The following is a 21,187-nucleotide window of genomic DNA, read 5'->3' on the forward strand; positions in this document are numbered from 1 at the left end:
AGTTAATTTTTTTTTAAGACTTGACACTCTGACTCTATTTCAGCATGTGCATTGTCACATTACTACAGTTTCTCTCATCAAAACTAACATTTAGATGGTGGCATATGGATGAAGTAATGTAAAGACTTAATTAAATGAATTAATGAAAGGTGAAACACTTAGACACGGTAACAATGCTCCTGATGTTCTCATCAGTGATCTTATTATTGCAGAGAGAATATCTCTTACAGATGAGGTACTTCACCGTGTCTGTAATTCGGAAGGAAACACTGCATTGTCAGCTGACTTCACACAAACACAACCATTTGGGCAATCAGATGTGTTTATTCAGTTCTGTTACACATTCTGCAATAATTAAAATCCGACACAACTATCTGCAGGCTCACGTCTACTTTCGAGACAAAGCCGTAAGCAGTCACCATTGTGTCAAAACAGTCTGCTCCACCTGTCGATGAGCTTTGAGTGCATGTAAATATTAACACACTAAAATAGAAATTTTAATGTACAATACTCTCAGGCTCAGAAAGTAACAACATCACCAGTTTCAGTAAACTGAGAAGAAGTGATTCCCTCCTAACACATGTTTCAAATTTAGCATTCAAGACCACAGATATTATTATTGCTGCCGGACACTGAAACAGCTGATCCCAATATGAACTGAATGACAATTAAGCAAGCTAGTGTCTCAACCTGCCATTCAACATCCTGAGTCTGGGATACCAACTATGCCTTCACACCAAGCAAAGGCCCTTTTCCTCTGTTAAGAATTCCTGTCCTTGGAGTGAAAACCTGTTTGATGGGTCCAGATTGCGAGGTCCAAAGCCCGTTTCCCTCAGGGCCAAGGTCACACTGGTTTCCCCAGCTCTGGCCTTCCAGGATCAGTCTTCCTCTGAGGAGAGCTGGGCTCCTTCATCGTGAACCTCTCTGTAGGCAGCCATGGGGCCACCGTCAGGAGTGTAGCTCCCCATAGAGATCTTCAATCCCTCAGACAGTTTCTGGGCTGCCAGCTTGGCCTGCAACTCCTGAAATTAAACACAACACAGAGAAAAAGTTGACATGAATAGGCTGGTAAACAGTAAACAAGCACATTATTATAAAGCAGCACAGCCATAGCTATTAAACCCTCAACAAAAGTAGGACTGATACTAAGCTTAACAGGCCTCTGTAAATTGACAACAGCACACTGTTTGACATTTGGCTCTGTAGTCAGTACTTTGGATGTGAAGTGATACACAGTGCCTACACTGCCTCAACGCTGCCCTCTAGAGCTTATGGAGTAGACCTGATGCAGACTTAAGTATAATTCACACTTGGATTAATTATTATTTAATTCCAAAATTGATTAGATGAGAAAATGTCACAAGTTACCATTGTGTAAACTCAATTTGTTTGAATCCAGGTGCTATAATAACACCAAACTCACTCCTGCCAAATACATTAGTTTGCTGTAATAATGTTTCAATAGAAATACAATCATTTTAATGATAAGAGTTGTTATTTACATCTATTACACTGCACATTATGATTGTGATTGGAATAACACAGCACCAAGATGAATAAAGAAGACTGGCAAATAATACTGGTGCTCAAATTAATCTTCAAAAAATATATCTTTGTTTAGTTTGCTATTTATTTATTTTTACAGAAATAGAGTCGCAATGTGTTTTCCGTATAAAATGAAGACAACTCCTTTAGCAGTGTGTGAAAAGACACAGCCATCTCATTCAGCCGAATCAAGCCAATCCAGTTGGTGTTGGACTACAATGCAGCAATGCACATTTCTGGTAGATCAATACTCCTCAACATGTTACAACTCAGCATGGTGAAGAAGCTCTGTTTGTTTATTGAAACACGAAGTCTGGCTGACAGTCTGCCTACAGTTCAGTGTATACACTGCATGCATAAGATAAGTGTGTAGAGGGCTCGGCTGCACTAACCTGCTGCTTCTTGGTTTGTTCCCTCATGAGGACAGCCGACTCGTCCAGAGACAGAAGCTGGGCGGGGTTGTGTTGGAGAGGAGGGAGTTTGGCTGCGGTGATGTCGTCCAGGTGTTTTCTGTCCCGCTCCTTCCTGGCCTGTGCAGAGAGCGGCGATGAGCCGTCAGAAGACTGGCTGGGTGACGAGGATCCTGATGGAGAAATGTCACTTCTGTGGGACAGCCTGGAAACACCCGTGAGAAGACGTTATTTACAATCAAACAACTGAGAAGAACTATGAAATAAAGCCAAATGAGACACAATGACACACATTGTTACTGAATGAAATGAACACCATCACCTAAGTACTTTTTGTTCTAGATGTTTACAAAAGTAATCATCACATCATCAAACAAAGCCCACTCACTGATTTGGTTTGAATTTCTGCCTCCTGGGAGCTGAAGTCTTCTCTGTTTTTTTCAGGACAGTTACATAGTGAGGCTTTTTTGGTGTCTGCTCTCTGAGAAAGTAATTGTCTCTTGCCATGCTGTTTAATAGGTCTTTGGACTCGCTACTGAAACCAGTACTAGTTTCAGACAGTCTGACCCTTTCCAAGGCCTCCACAAGGTCACCCTCTTTTGTCTCATCAGAGTTCAGAGAGGCCCCAGCAGCAGCCGTCTCCATGGTTTCACCAGCAGCCGCTCTGAAGACAAACTGGTCCTGTTGCTCGTCCAAAGTAGTGTTTTCCTGCACATGAGCTGAGACAGGTGACGTCCCCCTCTCTTGTACCACATCACCTGCAGCAGCCGCACTTTGCCTGTTTTGGCGTGAGGCTGCTGGTGTGTTGGGGATAGCATGTTTTTGCATAGTGAAAGCCTGCTGGTACTTGGACTGTAACTCTGTCCTGGCAGCAGATACCAAACTCCGTCTCTTCTCCTCTTCATCATGTTGCTCAATGGCAAGACGCACTTTCTCTGCAAATTCTGATATCTTTTTCCCTTTGTCAGGAAGAGACTGCAATAACCTCCTGAAAACAACACAAATCATCATTTCATGGTAGACTCCAAACAACAATTAAAGATACAAGATGGTAGACATTAAACAAGTCAACCAACATTAGGTATAGATAGAGAGATTATTTTACAGGTCTCTTGAACTCTACTGGAGGGGTAAACACCATTCTTCCAAACTCTCCCACAGGTGTTCAGTTGGTTGGGAATCTGCTGACAGTGAAGCCCATTGCATTTGCTTCACATCATTTTCATATTCAGGAAACAATCCACTGACCCTGTATGACAGGATCTGAATTTATGTTTCTATACTCTTTTATTCAGCCTTTTCTTTTTCACCCATCTGTATTTTGGCTTAAATAATTTCACATGGCACATCCAACATTCAAATGATTGTATAAACATACTAGTATTATCTATTACTGCTGTATAACCATAATAGTTGAATTATGTTCATCACAGTCTGTCCCTTCCATTGTAAAAAATATATATATATATATCATGATTGACATATTAGCCACATTTGAAGCTGCCTTGGATGCTGAAGTACTGAAGAAGTATAAAAATCCAACGTTAAATGACAACGTTATGGTATAGAGATCGTCTCCAACCTCAGAATATACCAGGATTATGGAATTTATGGACATGGACATAAATATGGACATTTGTCTGGGCCACGACACACCTGAATGACAGGACTACTTGTTCCCATTCAGAGATATTGATGAGGAAGATTTTGACACTGACAAATATTGTGTGGCAGATTAATTGAATGGACTATATAGAAACTGTGAAAATTTGGACCTAAAATAAAATGCATGAATTTGAAAATGATATTGACCCAGAAAACAACTTCTACAATAACATTAACATAAGTTGTAAGTATGAAACTTCTATGAAATCAAGGAGTACTTTCACGTAGGAAATTCAACAGGTTCAATGTAAGTGCCGTATCTGAGACTGAATTCAGTGGAGGGAGATTTGAAAACTTTGAAACTAACAAGTTATCATTTCATTCAAGTAAGACAAAGTATATAATATTCAATTCAAAAAACAAGTTTAAATCAGGATCAACGACTATGAAATAGGAAGACTGTATGAAAATTAATTTCTGGGCGTCATTATTGACCATAAACTATGCTGGCACTCACCGATAAATAGTCTTCTTGTTTAATGTGGGGCAAGGACAAGAAAACAAGAAAGACTATTTATCTGTGAGCGCCGAATTCTGCAGTGACTGTATTATAAGTGTTTGTAGTTGTGCACGCTGCTACTGTCTACCAGATGACCATGAATTATGTTGGCTGCCACACATAAATATTGTCTAAAGCAACATTTTTTCCATGTACATTTTGAAGAAAAAAAATTAATAATCAGAGGTGTAAACATTAAACAGTTTGTGCAAGAGTACCTACAGTGTATTGTACTCATTTTGCAGTATGGAGGTATCAGCTCTGCACCATGAACATAGTAAACCTTTATATTACTTTTCTCTAAGAAACATTTTCGCCATCAGTTGGTCCAAAACGGTCTGAGAAAAACTTCATATTACTGAACACAGAGGTGATTTGCTCACTTATAGCTGTGCTGTGTAAAACCTCAGACACAGCCTGTAGTGAACTAATGGGAGGACAGTGCAGATTATTAGTTCAGTCACGGTGGAGCAGCTCTCATTACAACAAACTAATTTGTGTGTTAGTCACCATGTTTGTGTCTGTGACAGTAGCTGCCACAGGAAGTGCCACAGTCAGTCAGTCATGCCTCCAGTTTCTGCCTCTCATGTATGATAGATGAGCATGAAAGATACAAACTGAGGCTAACATCGTGGACTTACTTGTTTGAGAGTATCTTTTCCTGTCGGAGCAGCAGTTCTTGGAGCTCTTCTTTGCTCTGGTTTCTCAGGTCTCCCACCTGTCCCTGGCTCTCTGTCCATGACGAGGACATCACTGTTAGCTACTGACAGCTAGCTACAGCCATCCACAAGCAGCAGGAGCTAATGTCTTACTTTAACATGCGACATAAAAACTCAGGTTACACGTTTACCCAAGCTCAAGCCACCGCCAGGTAAGCGGCTCTTTGATGGTTAGAGAGCTTTAGAAAACCTCTTCAAGGCGGAAGGTTTACTTCTTCAACATTTCAAAGTGCGGGTCTTCTTCTGGAGCGGAAATCAAACATGAGAAGAGGAGCTCTGTCGCCCCCTCTGCACAGGACGGTGTAATGCACCGCTTCTTCCTGTCGCTCAATGAAGGTGATCTGCTGCCCTCTTCGGGTCAAACGTAGTCATCAGCAGCAGATTGTGGCCCTTCTTTGTTTACAGTAAGATATTTCTGTCCTCTCTGTTTTCAATGCAGCCAGTATGAACAGGCTTCACAGTCTCAGATTTTCCACAGCTGCATTTCACTGCCGGATGTTTCCCAGCCACCATGCCAACTCATTTATCAGCTCAACAGACAATGACCCAAATCAACCAGGGAGGTTACAGCTGTGTCCTTAATGCCCCCTCTCAGAGTTCAAAGTCGGTTTAACTTTCGGCTGCGGCTTCACAGTTGGAACAAAATTTCAGTAGACTGAGAATGTCATGTGCATCTCTACCAAAACATGTAAAACACTGATGACCTCCTTACATTTTGCACTTTTCTTCACATGTGCACATTCTCCATAGTATCCACCTCCATCCATGCAGTAGAAACAGGTATATTGTGTGAACTTCATAATACTACCATTTGAAGCACAAGATTGACTGTACAATATCACTGACTGTGACACAAATGTCTAATTTTACATCTTTGTTTCACTGTTATCTATTACACATAACTTTGGGGAGATTTTTTGTGAATCCTCACATTTTTTTTTGCAATGTCAGTCATATCAGTAAATACTCAAATACCATGTCCTGCCTGACTGAGTGAGTCTACGCTGCACATTTTTCAAAGATTACAACAACAAATACGATTTTGTTTAGTGAAACAGCTGAATTTTAACCAGGCAACTACAGATTTGCATTGTGAAGCCTGTGCACATCATTTCCTGTAAAAAGCAATGAACAATAGCTCCGCAGGCACATGATCTGAACATTATTCACAGGACACGTGCTCAAAATACAGTTAGTGACATCTTTTGCATATTTACTGAACATGAAGTTCAGTGCCTATGCATGACATTTATGCAAAAGTGTGAAAGTTAAACATCTGAAATGGAAACCGTACAAACCAGTTATTTAAAAAAAAAAAGAAGCCTTTTTGTGTTTCTTACCAGGCAAAACAATCCACACCAGTGAACAATGAAGCAGTCATATATAAGCTTCATGCTTCTGTATAAAGTTGTATGTAGGTTGGGGCATCCCTTAACACAGTCAGGATGCTTGTACAGTAAAGTCTTTATTAGCCAATCATTATGCTGGCCTCTTTTCATTAGTTGCAGTTTGATATGTAATGTTAAGGAAAAGGCACATCATTAAGCATTTTCAAATCACAGTTGTGGCAGTGCAGACAACAGCTGGATAATACTTGTGCCTGTGGCTCAGGAATGGCAGTCACCTCATTAAGGTTAATATCTTCAAAATAAATGAACAATTTTGTCATTATCACAGAAATTAAGTTTACATTTTAATATTATATTACCCTGTTGCCAATTCAAAGAGATTCATTCCCACCACCAGTATCAGATGGTAGGCTCACAAAGGCACAAAGCATGTTAATAAATATTTTGTACATAATGTGACAATAACAAAATAATATATCATATGATTTGTACAGAGCCAATATAAAATGTTGAATACAATAGCCTTATCAACCTTCATATAGGGCTGAATGCTCATAGCTCCATGAGCAACATAAGTAGGCTACATTCACTGTAAACAAAACAAATAAAATTCTTCAGTACATTATTAACAAAATATTTTTTTTACAGAGCATCAGATTATTTACCCTTCAACATTTTATTATATTTAACAGTGATGTGCAAAAATAGAATCAGAATAGAATAAAAAAAACCTACATAAGACTTCATTATTGACCATATTCTACATGAGACAGAAAAATGACTATTATAATGTGTCAACTTCTGACTGTTTAAGATATGAGATCTGTGTTGGTGGACTTTAAAAAGACCACCAGCAGTGAAAATAATACCAAACTTGACTTGAGTTTTAAAGGAATAATTCAACACTTTAAGGATTAGCCTGCTTTATTGCCAAGGGTTAGAAGAGAGGATCAACACCACTCTCATCACTGCGCAGTAAATGTGTAAGTTACAGCTAGTTTTAACTGCAGGAACCGTACGCTCATGACGCACAGCTTTATGCTAAGCCAACTGCAGCTACATATGACTTATCTTAGCATAAAGACAGGGGGGGAAAGACTACCCTGTTCTGTTCTGTCCAAAGGTCATGAGTCAACAAACTCCTTTTGTAATCAATACAAAAACTGAAGTGAAAAAACGTTTTGTCATATGATGGGGGTTGCGGACTGGACTATTTCTTGGCTGTGAGCAGTGATTTTCACTGGCTGCCATGCAGTTGTTCCTTTAACTTCTGTAATATTCAGAATTTTACACTTTGCTTCTCCCTCTAGGGCAGATTTCATTACTTTCGGACATAGCTGTTTCCTCCTGTTTTCAGCATTTATGCTAAGCTAAGCTAAATGGCTGCTGATCTTAGCAGCATGATTACAATAAAAAAAATGGGAGTGGTATTAATCTTCTCATCTAACTCTTGGCAAGAAAGAGAGTGTAGTGTATTTCCCAAAATATCTGAAATGTCTATTGCTAGATCTATGACTTTAAGATGAGTCTATGTTTATGTTTGCTGTTAGTTCCATAAGTTTCATGAACGGCGTATAAACTTGAGGTGCTCTCGATCTCGGTTGAGAGGAGAATGGAGCTAAGGGTGATTCTTCTGGACTTGAGCATGCGTTTTTGTTTGTTTCTGTGTCCACCTCGTCTCTCCTGGACTGGACCGGGCTCAAAGGAGGTTCAGGTTCAGTCTGATGGGTGTAGGGAGACGTCCCACTCGGTACTGAGGGTTTGGACTGCAGGAAGCGGCTGTATTCAACAGGAGTGTACTTCAGTAAACTAGACTCCAGCCTGCTGGGTGGAGGGTTATTAGACCTTATTGTCCTTGTTTGGGTGACCGATGTCAGGTAGAGGAATGGATGCTGAATGGGAGATCGGGGGATTAAAGGTTGGGAGAGGGATGGAGGTTCTGTAGAAGGTGAGAGTTGTAAGGGCGATGGAAGCTGAGTGGGTGATAGAGGTTCAGTGGGTGATAGTGGTTGTGTGGGTGATAGAGGTTGTGTGGGTGATGAAGGTTTCATTGGTGATGAGGGCTGAACGGGTGGTGGGGGTTGTATGGGATGGAGATGAGTCGGTTCACACTCAACAGGAGTTTCAACATCATGCCTCTGTGCCTCATGTCTGCAGATGCACAGTCAGACATCAGAATGAGAAACCACCTCCAAGCAAAGCGCAAAATATAACCTGATGCCACTAATTATATTCATCCAACTATGCTTCTTACCTGGGGAGCAGATCACAGCCTACTCCTATCTCTCTGGTTTCCAAAGCCTCTTGCTGCCTACTCTGTGTGGACACAAAATACTTCAGCTTGTCTTCTAATTCATTATTCTAGGAAAAGGAAAACAGGAAACAACACTGTCAGGTCAGATACATGCAAAGGACTGCCGTCACTTCACGTGTGAAAGTGACTTGATAGCTGCAGTGACAAAAGAAAACCACACAGACATTGTTGAAAGAATCAGGAAATCCAGCGCTGAGCAGCCAAGGCAATCATCTGTAGCCATGCAGCAGATTACCACACCACACCAAAAAAAAAAGTAGTAAGTAAGTATTTGTCTTACCTCACACTCCACTATTGCAATTCTGTCCAGAAGCTCTGAGATGAACATATCCTTCTGAGCGACTTGAGCTCGCAGTGATTCAACCTTCACAAATTCAAGAAGACAGCAATCAATAGAAATAAGTGATTGTGTGTTTTCAAGCAGATCTTCAGTAGTAATGCTTTATTTTATGAGTACGACATTTACGTTTCCTGGAAATAACTTTATAGTTCTGTGCTAACAACAGGGAAACTAAGAGTAGGGAAAAAGCTTAATTTACAGTAAACTAAAAATTCATTTGTTATTGGAAACTTACATATTTACTAGTTTATTGAATAGAGGTGTAGTAATTGAAAACTGTCTCTATTTTCCCTATATGCACAATAGAAATTTATAATTTTTGGGGGAAATTATGCTTGTTGGAGATTATTCAGAAAGATAAATATTGCTGCTGGCAAAAAGAAAATGCACCACCCTTTATTGGCTCTGTCCTGATTAAGTTGAATATTCCTTGTGAGCACTGAATTCATGCGTACTCTGGAGCGCTGGTAAATAAACTTCTTCAGCTGACGAATGCGTCCACACCCATTATCAAAACACAAAGTAGAGCAGAAGGTCTAAATGCCTGCAACGGGACAGTTTCACACACAGATAAATAAACCCTCCTCACCTCCTCGATCATTCCTTTGACTTTCCTCTGCTGGCAGAACACCATGTCGTTCAAGTGTCTGATTCTCTCCCGGAGGTCCACTGCTTCACCTTCCAGCTCTTTGGACCTAAACACAACCAGCACATACAGGATAAACTCAGATGAAAAGAGGCTCATCTTGCATGTTCCTGAAACATGCAGCCAAATTAGGGATGCAAACTTCAGAAGGAAAAGGGACTGCAGCACACTGATTGATTTTTGAAGCACTAAAAGCTTCCTCTTGACACGGGAAATAGTAGTTTGACAAAACGATCCCAACTTGAAGACAAAGAACTTGAGCATCCTCTGATCCAACATCATGACAACTGAGCAAACATCATTGATGGATGAAGAAGAGGTGACATGATTGAGAGCCCACAAAAAAGCTGATAAATTGACCTGTTTGTTTTTCTGGACCTTACAATAATTTGTACCTTTTGGCCACAGTTGTATCAGTTTTGTCTGTCAGCTCTATCAAGCGGAGACGCTGTTCACATTCCTGCAGCTTCTTTTGGAGTTGACTCTTCTCCTGTGGAGATTTGACACAACAGTTGAACAAAATTCCTGGTTCTCAAGAGATTGTGAAATTTTCGTGTCCACAGTTTTATTTTCTCACAGCAGTATATGCATTCCTTGTTGCTTTCAGGCAGAATTCAAATGTCAAACTGTTAACTGACATAACCAACCTAATAACAGATCAAACTTGATGTAAATTGAAGTGGTTTTATGAAGGTACCACAGACAGACATGACAGAAGAACCACAGACTGCTCAAAGTGTACTGTGTATGATGATGTATGGATAAAAGATAAAGATTACAGCATAATGTGTTTATGTTTGTCTTACCTTTCCCATACAGTCCAGTAGACGCTCCACCTCAATGATCCTCTGGTCCCTCTCTGCAATCTTGGCCTCTGCAGTCCGGATTTTACTCTCTGCTTCCTCCAGTCGCCTGATGTACTCATCGAGTTGGGCCTGTGTGAGCAGAACAACATTTTAGTTTAGATGTTTGACTATGTTTGAAGTTGTCAAGAGTTTTGTCATTTTTCTAAATTTTTTGGTGTCACTTAAATTGGCGTTGCTTTTCACATCCATAATATTTATATAATTTAAATGTGTCAAAATCAAAAGCATCTGAGGTATCCTGAGTAATCAGCGCATATCCATCACGTTGTTATGACACATTCAGTTCAGGATTTGGTTTCTATTGGCACTGAAACTGTGTGTGATGTGCTGCGGTGAGAGTAAATGCATAAGCAGTGAAGAATGCAGACCTGTAGGTTTTCAATCTCCTCCCTGTGTTTCCGTTGTTCCTCCAGCAGCTTCTCCTCATACTCCCTCTGTAGCTTTGCTGAGAGCTCCTGCAGCGTCTGAGCGTTGGCCTCCCGTGAAGACTCCACCTGGACAATTCACAGCACAGCACAGCAGAAATTAAGACTGTGCTCAGCTGATTATTCTGTACTGACACTAGAACAGAAGATGAAGAAGCAGCTGATGTGCTACTGTACTGCAGTGAGATCATCGGTTATTAGATCTGCTGGATCAAGGACTACTGTTTTATCTACTACTTCTCATATCTTAAATCTTTGAAGCTGGGGTTAATCACTCTCTAATGGAAAGTGACTGAGCTTTTTGTTCAGTCTTCACACAGACTAGAGCCAAATTCCTTCAATGATCTGTAAAATTTTTGATATATAGGTGGAGAATAATAATTTCTAAACACATCTTGTCCCTTTCCATTGTTACTGACTCATCAGACCATTTTGCAACCCGCTCGTCACACCGGCTGAATGACCAGAATCTCTGAGTACCTCAATCAGCAGGTTTTCCCACAGTAATGTTTTGAAATGTGTGGATGCACATGTGGGTTCATGTGAATGAGTGAGTGTGAACTTAGTCTGACCTGTAGTCTTAAACTCTGGTTTTCAGCCTGCGCAGCAGCCAGCTCCCTCTCTTTGTCTTTGAGTTTTTCTTCTGTTTTCTCACAGGTGCTCTGCCAATTCTTCGTACTGTCTCTTGTGTCCATTCTGTTCTGACAGTTCTCCAGAAGGGATTTCTGTAAAGGAAGCTTATTTTACTTATCAAGCTGACATTTTCTGTAATGCAGGCACACGCCTGTCATACATGAAGTCTCGACAGGTTCAGTTACATTAATTTGTTACCTGCAGGCCGATGTTGGCAGTTATAAGGGAGCTGTTCATCTGATCAAACCTCTCCATGGCCGCCGTCCGGACCCTCACCTCTGACTCCAGACTCCTCCGATGTGAGTTGGCAGTCTGCAGAAACGAATGGTACACTGCTTTTTCAGATTTTTTCACAGCTTCACAGATTGGAGGTTGATGAGGGAGTTCTGAGCAGTCTCATGGTGTTACATATTTCATTACCCTGATTTCCTGTGAAAGCTTCTGCATTGATTGCTGCATTCCTCCAAACTGCCCGTACATCCGCTCCCTCACCTTCTCCAGAGAATCTCTCACCTGGATACACACACACACACACACAACATACAGATGTTATCTGCACAGCAGCACACACAGCCTTGCATAGATGGCATGATGTTAAAACAATGATGTGTTCACCTAAAGGTGTGGCTGCTTGTTGTGTTAGTCTCCACTCACCTCCCTGATGTACCTCATCTCATCATGAAGGTGATTGACCGTCCACTCTCGCGCCATCACCTCCTGCTGTCTGTCCGAGCCCGTCCTCTGCACTATGGCGTACACTTTGGGCCCATGATGCTGCAGCGAGGACTCTGGCACCCCATTGGTCATGTCTCCGAGGTGCTGAGGGAGACAGGATCGCACCGGTCAGGTTTCTGTAGCCACCCTCCACTGAGGCTGACTAAGACTGTCATTGTGTTTGTGTATTTGTGTGCATGCTTGTGTGCAGACATGCACACTTGCAGGTGGATCACGTGTTTGTGTGCGGATGCACATGCTTGCATATGTACACTTGATCAGGTATTTCCAGCACTACTGCTGCTGAGCACTGGAAACAGGAGGTTGGGAACGAAGGGCTAGAAAAAGTGCAGGGTGTATTGAAGGTGTCGTGTTTCTGCAACCCAGTACATGAGCTGCTGCCATTTCTGACTATTGTACCTCTAACAGCCAGGCCATCAATGAAAACAGACACACAGCAGCACAGGAGCAGCACAGCACTGTAGACAATGCAATAACTAAATAACAAATGACAATTGTAGTCATGGACGCAGATTAATCACTCAAGTGCAGCTTAGGGATTCAGTCTCTATAAATATTTCAGATGTACTACAAGAAGCAAAGCGATCTAAGGCTGCAACTAACACTCATCGCTTATCGATTACTCAGTATAGGATTTTCCTGATTGATCGATACCTCATTTGGACTATGAAATGTCAGAAAATTATGTAAAATACTCATCACAATTTCCTTAAGCCCAAATTGACTTATTCATATTGCTCGGTGTATACTGAGATTACTATCAGAGCAGACAAAGAAAACTAAAGTAAATATATTTGAGGAGCAAGAACCAGATCACTCTTGGCAGTTTTGCTTAAAATATATCTTTAATAAGTTTTTTATAATTTGTTTCCACTTAATTTTCAACTAATCAATTAATTAAAGCTCTAATATCTAATCCTAGATATTGACAGTAATCATCTTGTTGTGTCTCTTCTAACTCAGAGGAAGACAAAACATTTTACTAAACCAGTGAGGATGAATGTGTTGGTCTCCTTCAAATTTAAACAGATACAACTGAGACATGGAACTTGTTACAGTCACCCTCCAACATCTGTTCATGCTGAATATCTATGAACACATTATTAATGACAGCCTGTGAGTGCATGCACAGAGACGTGTTGGGATGTCAGTGACACACATGCGTCGCAGTGTCATGACTATTAGTCATGTGGTGGATGTGGCTGTCTACCTGCTGAGGTGACTCCCTGCCAGCTGGCCTCTCTCTTTGGATCAGCCCATTCTTCTTCTTCCACACCCCATTGACATCTTTTCTTGCCTCAGCCTGCAAAAAGAAAAAAAAACAACAAGAACAACAAATATTTACGTAAGATTGCCGTTGTGAATGATTCACTTCATTTGACTGTGTTGACACTGTAAAGTTCGAAATGGTTCAGATTACATAAGTATTATTATTTAGTGCAAACATTCCTCCACTGACTCCTTCTAATTAGCCAAGTTTCTGTTGCAGTAAAGGAGACTACACTGTCATTGTCTCTGGTCACATGTAGCCAAGACCCTGTAAACTCTGTGTTATCTCACTGTATTATCTTCCTTTTTCTTCACATCAACAAAGTTTTGGCGCCCTCCTTGTATCTTACAGTAATTTTGCATAGTTTTCTTATTGTGTGTGTGTGTGTGTGTGTGTGTGTGTGTGTGTGTGTGTGTGTGTGTGTGTGTGTGTGTGTGTGTGCATCCAAGAAGTGCTATATGACCTAAGCTTTATCACTTACTATATTCCCATGATTCCCCACAACAATGATGACTTACTGTTATTTTTTTTTTGTGGGTGTGATCACCTCTGAAGTGGGAGTAACGACATTACGATATTTGTGTGCCTGTTATATAAACAATAATTTAAGATAGATAGATAGATAGATAGATAGATAGATAGATAGATAGATAGATAGATAGATAGATAGATAGATAGATAGATAGATAGATAGATAGATAGATAGATAGATAGATAGATAACCTCTGCTAAATATTCAGACCTATTATCCAGAGAAACAGGCGTCAGCCTCGACATCTCGCAGAGATAAGAGTGAGGAGAAACTAGAACAAAGACGCCAGTGTTGCCTTGTGAACAGAGCTGAGCCTCACATTTCTACACCACTTAATCTACAGAGAACATGCTGTTGAGAAATGGTGAGGGTGGATGGGAGGGAAGAACAGTCATATTAATGTAGTAACAACAGCAGCCCACTTCTCTGAGAGCTCACAACAACAAAGCTCTATATGTAATGTCCATTCACATTTGAATTTTACAATGGCAATGTTTGACCACACTGGTGGACAATGTTTACCTGGTGTAGGTGTTTGTAGCTCAAACTGCAGCCGAGTAATCTTGGCAGAAAGAGCACACAGGGTTTCTTTTGTTTTTTTTGGCTTGAGGGAAACTGACCTGTTGACACTGACAACCTTGAATCATGCAAACTTGTAAAAAATAACTTAAAGACGTCCCTTTGTGAAACACTTCACTGTCATTTGTTTGTAGCACATGAACTGACCGCTCTATCATATGACTACATTGTGATGGATTCGTCTGATTGGATAAGCTCCTTATTACCAACACAGACATGAGAGTTGTATTTGAAGTCACAACACAAAGACCCTCTCATGTAGTTCATTGGGTTGAATCATCTTCACTTTGAAGAGACTTTCAGCCATTGTGGAGATGAAATCCAATGCTGTAGGTGTAGAAACTTCTATATGTAGCAACTCTGTGTCCTTTAGTCCTCTGCGTGTCGTGGTGCAGATGTATTTCATCTAATCTAGGTCATAGTCACTAGTTGGATTGTGTCCATGATGTGTCAGGTTGCAGTACACCCCCTTTCTAATTTACCAGTGTTTCTACTGAAACATATTATCTCTGGATATCTCAGACAGAGGATGTATCAGTCAGTTCCTTCCCTCTTGATTCTCTTTGTTTTTTTTAAACTTTTTTCATTACAAAATCCAAGTGACCTACATTTGACCTTCCCTAAAGATTACATGTGAGATCAAAGATTGAGCAGCTTCTGTGAAAACTTGTCTAAAAAAGGTCGAGGACGCTCAGTGGGCAGATAAATGTAATAACAAAAAACTGGACTGTCAAGTCAACCTTGTTTAACACTGCCAGTTTTAAACACTGTATGAGTATTTGAACTGAATCGTTTCACAATTACAGCAGCAGCTGCAGTCTGAGTTCAGTGCTAAATACACAATGAGTCTAGATGAAGAGGACACAGAGGTGAGTTTTTAACCTCCTGAACCCTGATATTCATCTTCAAATTGTCCTGAAGCGGCTTTTTTCCACTGTGTCCCACAGTTTCAAATTATGCACCAGCTTGTTTTAGCACTTCAGTGAATAGGTTGTACTTGTCTTTTGCATCATTTTGTGGAGATTTTCATGTGAAACATTTTGTAACTTTTGTATTTTACAGCAATAGTTCAACACTTTGGGAAATACAGTCTTTTTTTTTTCTTTTTCTTTTTTGTGAGTTAGCTGTGTGGTAATTATATAGCCACAGCCAGCAGCCGGTTAGCCTAGCTTAGCATAAAGACTGGAAACAGAGAAACCACCTTGTCAAATGTTCTTTTTTTGTTTATTCATTCATTTATTTATGTATTTAGCAATAAAACAAGCAAAATGTGTTAATAAGTGAGGTTGACAGGTGCTGGTCGTTTGATTTTGTTGCCTTGGGACAGAGCGAAATCAGCCCGGCTGTTTCTCCTCTGTATGTTTGTGCTAAGCTACGCTTACTAGCTGCTGGTTGTATTTACTTTACAGATGTGACTGAGGCATTAATCCTCTCATCTAACCCTTGGCAAGAAAGCAATTATGCAAATTTCCCAAAATGTGTTTATTCATCTAAGGTTAATGTACCATTTTTATTTACTCTCTTCATTCCCTCCTCTTCTTTTCATTCAGGTGGCTAATTGTCTGTAGAAACTTCCACTTTGAGCAGCTGATATCTGCCCACAGACACACTGGCGGCGCAGTTGCATGGGTGCGGAGTTACATCTTCAGTAAACACACACTGAAGTACACGTCACCACCGAGCACATGTGTGTTACTCCCCACTTTGTGTTCACTCTTGACCAGACTGTCCTCTGTCATCAGTTTCAATAGTCGTGGTCACACCCTCCCAAAGGGAAGCACATTCAGAGATTAGCGCAGCGTGCTATCAGCAGGAGTTTGTGGAGGTGTGGTAACTTGACGAAAACCATGCTCCTTGGCCAAGGTTCATACAAAACATGCCACCACGACTAGAAACCTCCTTTACAGTAAGTAAAGCATCGCACTCAGTTCTCACACTCTCAATGTCAAACTCTGGCATCAAGCTCTGGATCCTTAACACAAACAAAACCCAGGGCTGAGCCACCTACAGCAAACACCCACACAGCCTGCAGCGTAGACTCACAATCATAATTCACACGGTCACAATGTGCAGCAACAGACACGGATACTGCCTGAGTGTCATTCTTCACTCCACTGAGCAAGAGCCAATTTAATGAGCTATGTTTGTGTATTTACTAAAGTTTGAGTTTATACTGTTTCAACCGAGCTGTCAGGTGTCTCAGTGAGACATCAAATGTGGTGTCTGTTCAGCAAAAGCATTTAAAATATTTTCTAGTGTATGGGCTAGATTTACAATGCAGTCAGAGCTGAGCTTTGAAGAAAATATGAAACAGCTGTGTGCACATTATCACGCGCACACACCCTCCTGTCATGATTGTGTAACTGGACCAGATAAATAAACCCATAAATCTCAGCAGCTCCACAATCTCTCTTCTTAGGTATTATATATAATGAAATAATGTTGCTTTTTCCGTTCTTATCATTCTCCGGCATCACTATCAGATATTGACAGTGCCTGGGTGTGTGTGGTTGTACGATTATAGTTAGAGAGAGACACACAATTCAGTTGGTTTGTTTAGACAACTTCAGTTCACCAAATGGACATACAAGGTTTAACTCTATTCATTACACCTCTACCTATCTCAATATGGCTGTCAAGCAGGATTTATAGCCAGGACGCAGCTTGACTAATTGTAGAATTTCAATGAGAAGGAGAAGAACGACTTACGGTGTCTGAGTTGTCCGTTCTGGCCTTGTTGTTTCCATCATCTCCTGCATGTAGAGTTAACCTGAGGCGTCTGATCCTCCTCTAAGAAAAACAAACAAGCAAACAAAAGGGAAATAAATTATGTTATGCAAGCACATTAATTTCTGTGGAACGTTTCTATGAGAAAAAGATTGAATAGTTTTCATTATAACATCCCTGAAACTGAGACACTGAATGGTTACAAATCTCACAGACCTCAACAGTCCACCACCATGGGTTTATTTATAGAAAATAACTAACAGAACTGCAAGCAAATTTCATGTAAATGCTCTGAAACTGTGCCACTGAGACATTCGCTGGAATATTTACACTACACTTAGTGCTTTGTTTGGCTGTGTAGTAAACAAGATTTTTTTTTTTTTTTTTACAGTTAAACATATTTAAGGGTTTTAATTTAAGACATTATCCTTAAAAAAAATACTGCAGGAGTGTACTCATATCAAACACAGTTTTAAAATATTTATAGGCTTTTTCTTAATTAACAAACAATGGGAATAACTTTAAAAGCTGGTGTAGTACAAAGGCCTGTTTTATCAGAGAGCTGTTCAAATAAACATGACAGTCCTCTCTCCTGCACACTCAGCTCCCATTGTGTGCTCTTGTAAGTGAACACATCACATAACCAACATGAACTTTTAGAGGATTGGGGAATAGAAAATGTTAGGTGGGACTGAGAAAATGTATGTCAGACAAGAAACAAGTGGCTACTAAGTGAAAGCAACAGGGGACAAACAGAGGAGGGAGGAAAAAACACTGAGCTGTTTGCAAAACACTGAGGAGAAGGAGGAGAGACAAGGGGAGAGACAGAGGGAGCTTTTCGGTGTCCTGACTTCTCTGGGACTTCTTACCTCACTTGAAGACTCTGGAGAGTCCTCTGTTGTTGTGGTGGTGGTGGTGGAAGCAGTTCGTCCTGAACCGTAGCGAAGCATGTCTCCTCTTCTGTCCACTCCTCACTTCTCTTCCTCTCCCTCTCTCTGGCCCCCCTCCCACCCTTTCCTCTCACTCTCCTTCCTGAGTTCTGCTCAAAGTCTCAGTGCGACCATCTGCCCCCGGCTCCAGCCAGGGAAGAGGAGGGAAATTCCACTCTCTGTCAAGCCCAGTGGTGGTGAATGGTGGGAGTCCAAAGGGGGCCCGAGGTGCCCTGTCAAGTCAGGGAAGTGACCAGGTGCAATCCAGCTCCGCACTCAGCAACGCAATCACAAATATGTCATTGTCCTTCCAGCCAGACTCTTCCTTAATCCACCAGCCTGACAGAGTTGTCAGTCACTCAGCAACCTCCCTGCCTGTCTCTCTGAGAGTACCTGTGTTTCTCTGTATTCCCATCAGACCTGTCGGGCCACATTTCACCTGCCTCCCTAGTCTGTGCCTCTTTCACAGGGCGGGTCCTCTCACTCGGGCTGGGACAGGTGGAGCAATTGTTATCAACAGGAGTGGCTAATAGGCGGAACCACCACTCACTCACAGAAGAGCAGTTTGACATTATCTTCCTGTTATGGCTATGCATGATATAACTACTTGGTCTAAGTCACTGTTACAAGCAGTAGCCCTATGTTTTTTTGTTCTTTTATCAAAAACTTGCTTCAAGTAAGTAAATACATAAACAGATTAAAGCTCCAAAGACTATATAAAATAGTTCAAATGAGCTCCACCTTGACCAAATACAATGTTTATACCTCTTTCATATTAATGCATCAATAATAACAATCCAATATATAATTATTTAGAAATTAGATCGTTGATGATTTTTATGATTTTTATAAAATCAAAAACTTTGAATGCAGGACTTTTATTTGTAATGGAGAATTTAGTCAAAATTTTTTAAGAATTAGTCTAAAATTGCAACTTTTACTGAAGTAGTTGAGAGCAGTTAAAGTCTGAAATAGGTTTATACTGAAGCTACAGGAGGCATCTCAGATTCTACAGGAGTTGCTATAGCCAATAAATTATTGATACTGTTGATAGTTGATAGTGATGAAAAGGAAAACAGCACGGCAACCATTATTTTTTTATGCTACTGCTACTTACTGCCTCACAACTACACACATTTATGCTCATCAGTTTATACTTACTCATTCTGTCAAATATCTTGCAGGAGCCAACAGACAGTCATCATGACAGCCAGATCACATTCCTCATATGAATGGCCTGCAGTCACTCCCTTTTAATAGAAACTAGAGACGAAGAGTCACAGAGGAACGACAGAATCAAGTTGCCTCGCAAGAGCTTGTTCAGCATCATTTTTCAACAAAGATCTGCTGTTAGTTAACGTCAAAACACGTCAGTAAATATGAAAAGAAAAAACTCTCAGAACAACATAAGAACCATTTCTATGGGACCGAGTGGTTAATCAGTAACCAGACATCAAACAAATGGTGTTTCTTTTGCTTCTGCAATCAGTGAGAAAGTCTCTCAGGCGGGGCTCTGTCAAATCCAGTTTCATGTAGAAACCCACTGCCATAAACAAGCATAACAGTACATATGTCACTGCCTGTTGTGAATGCACTCTCGCTGTTCTTGTGATCAGATCTTGATTTCAGATCATTAGATTTAATGAACCATATGGCCGGTCATACAAGAACAACCAGATTTACACGGCGCACATATGACTTCTTAACAAAGCTCCTGTGTGTCAACGAGAAGATGAGCAACATGTAATGTAATTAATCAAGGAAATAAACAACAATGACAATAATCATTAGTTTCAGCACTATATAAAATAAATGATCTCCACCTCAAGCAACTACCACAGTAAATGCAGTAAAAACACATTAATTAATTCATTAATCAACTAATGAATCAATTAATAACTACTTTTACTCAAGTTATACTACATTTTCAATGCAGGACTTGTGGCTTACTTGTAATGGGTGTTTTTGCTGTGTGGTAAAGCATCTGAATATTAATTCTCACTGGAAGACGGTGATAACTAAGAGTTCATGTTGTCCGGGCAATAACAGCCCATTGTTTGTTGCTGTTACAGGTTACAGTACAGGTGTTTAATCTTCCCTCCTGTGTGGGAACGGTTGCTTAAGAGGGATTTTGCTGTGGAAACCAACAAGACTTGCTGTTGTCTGCTCAGCTGTGGAAATTAGCTTGACCTGTCTTTTAGTGATTGCTTGACAGAAAGTTGCCAGTATAGCTGCTGACAGACAAATGTGCTGTCTGTGATAAAATGGCACAGCCTCACAATGCTGCACTGTTTTCAGAAATGTGCTGCAAACTTAAAAAGCCCTTAACAGATAAAGTGTGCATGCACTGTTTTTGGAGTTGGCTCTGGTTGTGCTATTGTTACTTTGACTTAAGTCAGAGATCTCAATACTCCCTCTGACACAGGCGCTGGACATATATTGGCACAAGACATTAGTACGATTGTGAAATGAAATATGTTTACTGGGGCTGCCAGGTAACAAAGGAACCTAGATCCAAGCTGCTGGACAAGCTTAATTTCTTAGCAATGTGAATAAAACTTCAACTGTAACACGATGGTATAAACACATTTTTAGAATTTTTCCAATGGAAGGGCTCAGGGCCAAAACAAAAAGACATGACAACTGTTTTACAGATCGATAACAGCTGATAAATCTCTTATTCCAAAAGGGGAGGGGCACATTGGACTCAGGGGTTTGCTGATGTTTCTGTGGATGTGGCTGAGTGATAGTGTCCTTTTTAAGAGCTCTACTGTGAAAAGGATCGACGATTTTAACATAATTCAACATCAACTAGTATCCAATAATAATACCAATTTATTATATCATATACAATAGATAATTATATGACACTCAGAAATCAGTGTTTTGGCACAATGAATACTTTTACTTTTGATACTTTAAGTACATTTAGCCAATAATACAACTATACTTATAGTACTTATACATAATATTTTGAATGCAGGACTTGGAGTATTTTTTGACT

At 40.4% G+C, this 21,187-nt stretch overlaps 2 protein-coding genes across 4 annotated transcripts; both read right to left on the reverse strand.

Annotated features, from left to right (window-relative positions):
- Positions 1-304: 304 nt before the first annotated feature.
- On the reverse strand, positions 305-5,346 carry polr2m (RNA polymerase II subunit M). Its single transcript, XM_023400735.2, has 4 exons — positions 4,761-5,346; positions 2,344-2,943; positions 1,938-2,160; positions 305-1,022 (listed from the first exon to the last, which is right to left on the reverse strand). Exons 1-4 carry the CDS (start codon positions 4,868-4,870, stop codon positions 879-881), a joined length of 1,077 nt encoding a protein of 358 aa, XP_023256503.1. The 5' UTR covers positions 4,871-5,346; the 3' UTR covers positions 305-878.
- Positions 5,347-6,284: 938 nt separating this feature from the next.
- myzap (myocardial zonula adherens protein) lies at positions 6,285-19,551 on the reverse strand. 3 transcript variants are annotated; one of them, XM_087172463.1, is made up of 15 exons: positions 19,345-19,549; positions 18,124-18,672; positions 17,237-17,317; positions 13,357-13,449; positions 12,066-12,230; positions 11,832-11,924; positions 11,610-11,723; positions 11,351-11,503; positions 10,722-10,847; positions 10,294-10,422; positions 9,883-9,977; positions 9,431-9,536; positions 8,782-8,865; positions 8,442-8,548; positions 6,285-8,338 (listed from the first exon to the last, which is right to left on the reverse strand). In XM_087172463.1, the coding sequence occupies exons 2-15, from the start codon at positions 18,202-18,204 to the stop codon at positions 7,705-7,707; spliced, it is 2,061 nt and encodes a 686-aa protein (XP_087028589.1). In that variant the 5' UTR covers positions 18,205-18,672; positions 19,345-19,549; the 3' UTR covers positions 6,285-7,704. The 3 variants fall into 3 exon arrangements, with proteins under 3 accessions (XP_087028589.1, XP_023256502.1, XP_023256501.1); XM_023400734.2 differs by having other exon boundaries at positions 8,442-8,503; positions 18,124-19,551; XM_023400733.2 differs by having other exon boundaries at positions 18,124-19,549.
- Between the last annotated feature and the right edge of the window lie 1,636 nt (positions 19,552-21,187).

This window comes from Seriola lalandi, unplaced genomic scaffold (assembly GCF_002814215.2).
Source record: "Seriola lalandi dorsalis isolate HSWRI2012SDOR001 ecotype SW California unplaced genomic scaffold, Sedor1 jcf7180002052942, whole genome shotgun sequence".
NCBI lineage: Eukaryota > Metazoa > Chordata > Actinopteri > Carangiformes > Carangidae > Seriola > Seriola lalandi.